The sequence below is a fragment of the Cyprinodon variegatus genome, unplaced genomic scaffold, assembly GCF_000732505.1.
Source record: "Cyprinodon variegatus isolate N-32 unplaced genomic scaffold, C_variegatus-1.0 Scaffold996, whole genome shotgun sequence".
NCBI lineage: Eukaryota > Metazoa > Chordata > Actinopteri > Cyprinodontiformes > Cyprinodontidae > Cyprinodon > Cyprinodon variegatus.
In genome coordinates, this window is record NW_015151449.1 from 102,004 (window position 1) to 111,509 (window position 9,506).

General features: G+C 40.4%; 1 protein-coding gene across 1 annotated transcript in view; it reads left to right on the top strand.

Annotated features, from left to right (window-relative positions):
• The first annotated feature begins 7,172 nt into the window (after positions 1 to 7,172).
• LOC107100649 (guanine nucleotide exchange factor DBS-like) overlaps positions 7,173 to 9,506 on the top strand; it is a 96,200-nt gene continuing 93,866 nt past the window's right edge. Inside the window, exon 1 of the mRNA XM_015399218.1 lies at positions 7,173 to 7,823. Coding sequence (XP_015254704.1) covers positions 7,745 to 7,823 — 79 coding nt within the window. The 5' untranslated portion in view covers positions 7,173 to 7,744. The remainder of the gene's footprint in view (positions 7,824 to 9,506) is intronic.

The window sequence follows — 9,506 nt, forward strand, 5'->3', positions numbered from 1 at the left end:
TGGATGTTAGCAGGTCGCTGCCGTCCGTCTGGATGTTAGCAGGTCGCTGCCGTCCGTCTGGATGTTAGCAGGTCGCTGCCGTCCGTCTGGATGTTAGCAGGTCGCTGCAGTCCGTCTGGATGTTAGCAGGTCGCTGCCGTCCGTCTGGATGTTAGCAGGTTGCTGCCGTCTGGATGTTAGCAGGTCCTTCATCTGGAGACAGAAAGGTCAAAGAAGAGGAATTGACTGGATCAAACCAACTCATGAAGAGAGAACCTTTGATCTTCAGCAAATCAGAGGAAACTTTTCTCATCTTTTTTAGAATGTTCACTTCTTTTTTTTTGAAGGAAATCCTATTCAGTTTATTTCTATAGCACCATGTTATCTCAGGTCACTTTGTAGACACAATTCAACCAGATCATCCAGTCAGATTAAAGGTTCAAAGTTTTCTATCTAAACCAGCTGATTGCATCGACTCACTGGCTCTGCAGCAATCCCTCACAGCCAGAAAATTAAACTTATTGGGGTCAAACTGTTGGATCCAAATAACCAGAGAAAATTATTTATCTTCTTTATTGCTGTAGAGGGTCCAATAGAAACCTGATGTTTGGAAGGATAAACTGCTCATCATCATCATCATCATCATCTGTTCATTGTTTGGTTGTTTTTTCCACTTTGTTTTTTGTTTGCATCCTTCTACTCGTTCGTTACCATTTTCACTAGAAAGGTGACCCTGAGGTAAACTTTGACCTTTCAACATGGCGGAGAGCAGAGAAACATTCTGCCTCGTTATATGTTCTCTCCTCTTGTGTTTGTAGCCTCTACAGTGCTGGGGCATAAATAAAAACTTATCACCATTTAAACTTGGGTGGTTTTTGAAAAGACTGTTATTGTTTATTTCATCAGCTCCTCATTAGCACTGCTGTTAAAACAGCTGTATGCTGATTATTTATTCTTCAGATGAATGCAGTGTTTATTATTTGCTTTTGCTGTAATGCTTTTGTTGCTGTGGAGGCGTCCCCGTGGAGGAGGCGGCCCCGTGGAGGAGGCGGCCCCGTGGAGGAGGCGGCCCCGTGGAGGAGGCAGCCAAAAGATTAAAATCCATTTGAACCAGTCTCCACCAGTTAACCAGTTAAACAGGAAATAAAGGAAAGCAGGCCTTCTTCCTCCGCGGCATCAACTAGTCCCTGATTCTCTGGTTTATTTAGAAAAGTTCTCCTACCTGAAGGTTCTGCAGATCTTCATCAGTCTGATGGTCGATCTCTGCCTCCTGATGATGATGATGATGATGATGTTAGTTTCTCTCGAAGGATGAAGATGTTTTCCTGCAAAAGACTAAATCTAAAATCTTTCTTTAGGAGGAGGATAAACAGAAGGGAACCTGCTAGCTAACACTGCTAGCTTCCCTTTGTCTACTTCCGGTGTCCCACCATATTCGGTCCCTCCACATTTGGGCTGAACGTCAAAGCTCCCATCAGGAGCCGCCCCTGGCCATGCAGAGCATAGATGCAGAGGGTAGATCCATAGATCCAGGGAGCCTTCAGGCCCTGGTAGCTATCCGGCAGATGGTGTAACGGCGAAATGATGCCGGAGGAAACATCTAAATTCGCATGTAAGTTCCGCTTATTTGCTGCATCTTCTTCATACTGACAGAAAATAAATTATGAATTAATTCCTGAAGAGAAGGTCCTCTTTGAAATGCTTTGATCTCACTGGATAGATTTCTTTTAAAGAAAATGTTTGATATTATGTCAACCTGCGCCACAGAACTACAGCCACGCACACGCGGCGTCACTGTGTTGCCATGGCAACGACCGTTTCTGTTCCATTCACTTTTATACGTGAATGTTTTTAGATATACATTTGCATACATAGATCCTGAAGTATTATAAATATATATATATATATATATATATATATATATATATATATATATATATATATATATATATGTGTGTGTGTGTGTGTGTGTATTTTACTTAGACTTAGAGAAACTGTTTTGTCATCCTGTATACACTAAGTGTCTACAAAACAAAATTACATTGCTTATAGATTCCAGCTGTAAAATGAACATTACCAGTTAAAAAACAAAATGGTGCAAAAGGCATTAATATGGAAATAAGCCTTTTATAGTGCAAAATACAGTAGAACCATTGAGTTGTTTCCCATTTAAAAGTATTATGAAAGTTCAACGAGTTGGTAGTGCAAAAATAATGCTGCACTTGTGATTCAGAGTCTAGTTCAACAGCCTGTTGGGTTGTTTTTATTTTTAATAAAAAACATTGGACCCAAAACTATTTTAACCTTGAACAAACATGCCAAAAACAAGGATACTTTGGCCTCTGCTTTATTCAATGACTATTCTGGTTTTTGTGTGTTTTGTTCTTCTAATTGGACAGTGGGCTAAATTTCAATCTGCCTTCAGATTCAAGCAGCCAGATGTTATCATCCACATCAACCAGTGGCCCAGGAAGTCCCCGCACCACACCACGTTCTTCAGTCTGCAGGATAACGGTTGTTGCACGGGCGTAACTTTCTGAAGGACTGGGGGACTGGGGACACCAACTTTGGCCTGGTGGGGGCATGTCCCCAGCAATTATTTCAATACATAGATTTTGGCCTCAGCAATATGTGAGACAAATTTCTAAATTTGATTTTGCCGCTTTTGAAGGAGGATAATCACTGATGTAGCTAAAAGGGAGACATCCATCAATCAATCCTAATTTTTCTAGATGGATGAATGAGACTGAAAATGTGTCCATATTACGGAGGCATAATATCTTACTGTCGCATCGGAATCTGCTGTTATTCATTCTTTATTTAATACATTCATGTCTTACTACCCATAAATATAAATATCAGTGTATTTTTATTCTTTTGAGTTCTAAACTATAGGAAAGCTTCCAATAAATATATGTTTGAGCTCGTTTTTGGAAAATACAAACCCTATTGAAAGCATTTGTATGGAGTGTGCTGATGAAGGTTCTCAGTCATCCAGGTCATAGTCATTCCGTAAAAATTCAAAAAATATCCACTTGGAAACCAAGTCCAGTGGATATTTTTTGAATTTTTACGGAATTTGTATGGAGTAACTTTGTTGGTACTTCAGCCTTTAAAAAGTTCCCACCAACTGTCATCACAGAGTTACACTCTTGGGTTGTTGATGATCTTTTGGCTGTATTTTCTGACAGCAGCGTCATGAATATGACTTTAAAGATGGACTTTATCACTGAAAAGGCTGTTGATGATGCCAGAGTGTCCAGAGACACACAGAGTGCACACAGCCTTCTGGGAGCCATTTCTTGAACAGTGTGAAGGAGAAACAGAGCGATGGCTTAGGCCTGACTTTTCTGAGGCCTAAGTCTGAGTACCACCAGTAAAGCTATCAATGGCCTTTATTCTAGCATGCGTCAATGGAAATGACCATGTTGATACAGACATCTTGATGTCATCAGTGTGACCTTTCACCTTTTCAGTTAGCAGTTCCATTTCAAAAATGGCCGTATAATTATTGATTAAAAGATTCTGAACCTTTTTTATTTTAGCCTCCAATATCAGCCTCTTTCTATGAAATTATCTAGTTTTAGATAAAGTGTAGTTTATTATATGACCTCTTAAAATGGCTTTAAAAGCTTCCTATTTAACCACGGCAGTTGTTAGGGTCCTATTAGATTTTAAGTAGTAATCAATTTCCTTTCCTACATATTTAACGAAATTATAATCCAATAACATTCTGATTTGAGCTCCATCTGGGTGGGTCCCTAACAAGGGGTCCTATGAAGGTCCGTGATGGGACAACATCACACCGTCGTAGAAGCAGATATCTATTCTAGACGTCAGTATAGCTGAGATGATAAAATAATCAATACCAGAGAAAGTCTTATATTTACCGGAGTAACAGGAAAATCTGTTAGACTTAAAATGTCTCCATACATCAATTAAATTGATTTCTTACATGAACTGGAGAATAATTGCTCTGATTTTATTATGAGTTTGGTCAACGCCTGTAGAGCGGTCATTAACTGGATCTAATGTGCACTTCCAGTCCCCTGCTATTAGATCTGATATCTATACTCTTTCTTCCCTTCCAGGGGCCTATAGAGGACATAAGAGACACCACCGTGAGATCAATAAACTCTCTTCTCTCTATAGGCCCATGGAGGGAAGAAAGGTTCAGATTAGTCGTAAGGAGTGAGCCTCCAATAATTAAATATCTTCTAAGTTTGTCTTCAATTCTGTTGCCCACTTGAAGAGGGACTGAACTGTGAATGAGGTTGAAAGATACGGTGCTGCAGAGTCAGACCTCTGCCATCTGCTTATTTAAACATGGTCTCCTTTAAAAAGACGTGATTCCTGTAAAACTTATAAAAACTATCAAACTTTTTAACCTGAATCTCTTCATTTATTCATGACTTCTTTTATTTTCTGCAAATCTCTACAATTCAAAGATGTAAATATAAGTTTGACATTTTGTGTCATTTAAAAGTAGCAGCAAGCTTGGCTGAAAGTTTACCTGAACAAGGTTAACTGCTGAAAAGCAAAACACACAATGAACTCTTTGAACATCAAACTGAACCAAATGAGAGAACCCAGTTTCCACAATAAGTGCTTCTGCCCTGAAGTACGTCCACTTCCTTCCATCTTTAGGGCAGATCCTGGATCAGTTCGCTCTCGCTTTATGGCACCATTGGAAAAAACAAGACAGAAAGAGCACAGCTAAATCTGAGCTCCTCCTTTTATTTTAATATAGTTTCCAGCCAATGGCGTAATGACACAATAGACCCGTAGGCAACATTATCTGGGTGGGCCCCATATGAAGTAAAACACCCCTCCAACCAGCTACGCGCTGGATTACCCATAATTCCAAGGAGTATTCTAAAAAGAAAATACTCCAATACATTGTCTTTCAAGGTCTTTATTGCAGTTTGAAACATATGAGTGTATTTTTTACCAACAGGCTAATAATCTATACACAGTTATTACCATAGTAATGAAAAGTCCAGCAGTCGGCTTTGCTGTTGGCGTCGTGTTTAACGGCTCACCATCATGGTGAACTCCGCCATGTGTCGCGTTATAAATACGGTCCGGTCAGTCACTCTAGGATCAGGTGGGTTTAAGGTGAGTTTTTAGCACCATTACATCTGCAAAGAGACATCCTAGTCCACAACTGGTGAGGGGGGCCCACCAGGTGTCAGTGACGGGGGGCCCCTAAGAGGTCGGGGGCCCCTAAGCAACTGTAGTCTCTAGTTACGCCAGTTTCCAACCCTTACAGGTTTTATAAGCAAGAAATAGAAAGAGGAAAATAAAATGCAGTTATTTTTGGATAATCTTTCTTCTTTAATCTTGTTCATGAACTTCTTTACATCTGATGAGTTTTAGAAAGTCAAGGTTTCATTCTTGAAGGTTACCAGCGATCTGATGCCATGCCTCAATCCCAGCTCCTTTCTCTGCTGCTTCCTCTTTTTGTTCACCTCTGTAGCCAAATCCTGGTGAAGCCGAACACATATGTTCTAGAACAGGATATCTTTTTTTTCTTTGTAGCCTTGTTGACAGCGGTCTACTGTTAATAGTTCTAGAACTTCCTTATTAATGGCCTCAGTGGGTCTCCTGATCCCCTCTTTGGTCCAATGAGGCGCTGCTGCTCCAGAACAAAGGGAGCCTGAAGGTGCATATCTGTTCTCGGGAAATGCACAGGGGTCTGGATTCTCAGTTATGAGGCGTACATTATTAAAGCAGGATCTGGTTTCCATATTAATAACTTTGCCCTCCAGGCTTCGGTTTCTTTTTACCAACTTCTCCACTAAAATTTTTCAACGGGCAGATTTCCTCCTCAGCCACGAACAGATGTGCCTGATTCTATCCGATTCTATTAGCACACTCGTTTAACCATTTTGTCATTTCTTCCTTTTCTTTAAGTTTGCATGTAAACTCTAAGTTGACAAGCGCAAGTCACTGCATCCATGTCCTCCAGGAGTTTCTGCGAATGTGGCAGTCATTCCGCTATGAGTCTTGTTGCTGACGCTGGTGCTACATTCATCGGTGTGTTCGACGTCTTTGCCAGATCAACCAAACTCAGAAAGTTTCATCTGTGTGGATGTTTTCTCCTTATCCTTCCTGTTCAAACTGAACTGAAAGAACAGTTCAGCAGAATGGAATTGAAAATGTTTCCTGGTAGGAAGTAAAACGTAACTTTTTTTGGAATGACAGCTGCTGTCAGAATGAATAGACTTAAATCTCATTTTAATCACACGAGTCAATAATTATTATGATCATCTCTTACATGTCACAACCGCTTATATGACAAAAACTAATTTTAAAATTACCTTTCAGTTTGATTACAAATATTTATTCAGATTAAAAACTATTTAAACTGAACACAAACTGGATAAAATATATACAAGTTCAAATATTTTGCAGTTAGATAATAATATGATTATGCAGATGAATATCCATCATGTAAGGTTTATTTAACAGATTTGTGTTAAAAGCATTTTAAAAAGTAATGGTAATTTGTTCATGTATTTTTTGCGGTATTTTCTGCACATGGAGGCGACTGAAAACGTAGACTTTTTCCGTCCCGCTGTCCTCTAGCTTTAGCACCAAGTTCATGGAGGAGTGACCCTTCCATCCGTATCCATTTGCACCGGCGCTCCTAGACACTGAAAGTTGCATCTTTAGGATGCCTACTGAAAGTTGGATGCTCTGATATGATGAAATAATAAAATAAAGTTGTTTCTACTTGGCAGCTGCTCCATCATTCATGCTGACTGTGTTTGTGCAGGCGGGGCCGGTAAATGGGAGGGTGGAGGGAAGCAGATGTCCTGAGCTAATAGCTGCAGCCTTAATTGTCCCTTGAGAGTATCGGCCCTAAGAGATGGTTAGGCCCTCTGAATGCATTAGATGCAGATAGGAAAACATGGCACCGGATAAAGACAAGGCTGTCTGGATGCTCTCAGTGAATAAAAGAAAAGAAAAACTTGAAAGACCAATAATTTCTGCAGACATCCAACTGACTGGTGAGTTCATTTCCAAACGTTTTCTAAAGCAGCTTCTCAATCCTGGGCTGTCTGTTCCATGAGCAAAGCAGCTCCATGCTCCAGGAGTTGAACCGTGTTTCAGTCCCTTCATCTGAAAGACGGTGGATCTGTTTCATCCTCCCTCTGCATGATGCTGCATGTTCATCATCAGCAGGGGAAGCTGTGTTTCCAGCAGACCCGTCTGTCTCAGCAGAGCTTCTTTGTTATTCTCAGGGACATTATAAAAACAAATGTTGCTGCTAACGTCTTTTTAAATACTATTTTTTAACAGCTTTTAAATCAGTTCCTTGTTTTTTTCACTTAAATGTTTTATTTATTTGCTTTTGTTGTTTTACATCAATTTTAGACTAAATTGCACTTTTCATCTCTCTGCATGTTTTGCTGTTACTTCATTTGATCTTTTCTGTGATGTTTCTTTTCTAATTCACCTGAATAGAAAGGAAATGATGGACAGACTGACTCTAGTCACACATCTGGGAGTGGCATCACAGCTTTCATCCACAGAACAGATCTGCTGCTGTCTCTGGAACCGCTTGGCTTCAAATTGGTTTGACTGACAAAAATGAAATAAGAAAATCCCCTTAAAAGGGATATCAGAGTGAAAAGAAAAACAACAACAAAAGAAAACCTGGGTAAGCAAACGGTGAGGAGCTACAGAGACAAGAGGAGGCGTGGCATCAGAGGGAGGCAGAGAGACGGAGGAGAGTGGATCCTCCCTGCATCCTGAGATGCTGTGCTGGATGAGGGAGGACGAGATGTCGGTTCAGGAGCTGCTACAACGAGTGCAGTGTGTCATCGCACATGTCGGTGAGTCACAGCTCTCCCTGTTTGTGCATCTCTGCCTTTCAGCTTTATTCATTTGGAAATGGAAGGGCTTTAAAAATAAACAAAAGAAAACATTAAGCTTCAAAAATGTGAAGAGAACCATTGTCTGTTACGTCCTGGAAATACATCCTGCTTGGAGCTTCTGAAGCTGATTAAAGGGATGCATGTCCCTCTCTCCCTGGGAGCTGATGGATGCAGAGGGATGAAGATAAATGGTTTAGTCTGTCAGGTTCTGTTAGGATGTGGCGCATTAATTCTGCTCCAGTAATCATCTCTCTCTGTTTTATACGATTCTCATCTTCTCTAGATTTTTCTTCCATTTATCCTTTATTTCCTCCTTTCCTCCTCAGTCTCTCTCTGCTTCATCATCCGGGTCATTTTCTGGCTGTCAGTGGAGAAGGTTAATGTGCTACACTCCAGGATGCTGGGGGTGGGGCTTCTTTTAGTGTTGCTATGGAAACAGAAATGAGTGTAAAAGTGTGGTTAGCTGATAACTGGATGAAGGCTGTGAGAGTTTGATGTTCTGTTGTGTAGATTTGGACCATTTCTGGGATGTTACGCTTTCCAGAACTTTCCTCATCTTCCCTGCTTCCAGTTTGTTCTGCTTTTTCAGGGTTCGATATTTTCCGTTTCTTTAGAGTATTTTTTTGTTTATTGGTGTCTGCTTGTTTTCACTCATTTTCCATCATAATAAATATTAAATGCATTTGTCTCTTAATCTTTAGTTCCAAGTTTCTTTTTACTTTCACTTCTATGTCTGCATCAGTTCACCAGTCTGGTCCACATTTAGCTTTGTGTGTAACAACAAAACCTGAGGCACAAATACCAGTAATCTGATAAGTAACACCCACTGCAGGTTAGGAGGAGCTCCCTGTCTCTGGGGGGGGTCACACCATTGGCGATTCTAGGATCAGAGATCTAGGTCTCAGCACCCAGAATCTATTGGACCGGCATGAATTGAAACTTGCTGCTCAGCATCAATTATTGAGTCCATTATTCACTAATGCATCAGATCTGGACTTTTGCTAAGTACCGAACAAACCAGCAGAAAGTTAAATTGTTTTTAAAAGAATATTTCAACCATTTAAAGCTTTTAAACCACTTTTCATGAAAGGCTTTTTTTTATGAGTCAAACTGATTGAATTAGAACCAGATCAGTTCTAACTGTTTTTAGATCCTTTGGCCTGGTGGCTGCTCTCTCTGTCTCTCTCTCTCTCGCTCTCTCTCTCTCTCTCTGTCTCTCTCTCTCTGTCTCTCTCTGTCTCTCGCTCTCTCTCTCTCTGTTCTTCCTCTATTGTTCAGTGAAATGAAAACAGCAGTAAAGCTTAGAGACGATTAGGAAAAAGTAATAAAGATATCTGATATGTTGAGTGTGTGGGAGCTGCTGGAAAGCAGTTAAAATGGTAATAAGTACTTTATATAACCTCCATGACAAGTAAAATCATCCACTAAATGGAAGTTTTTATTTTTCTGCCACTGTTCTGATGGTTTTCCTGACCTGGAACGTTGCACACACCTTGCTCCTCCCTCTGCTCCTCCCTCTGCTCCTCCCTCTGCTCCTCCCTCTGCCAATCATAAAATGGATTTAAAGGCACACTATGCAACATTTTCAGTGTTCCATAACGTTATGGATGATTAAATGAGTCATTTCAGGTTGAACAAAGG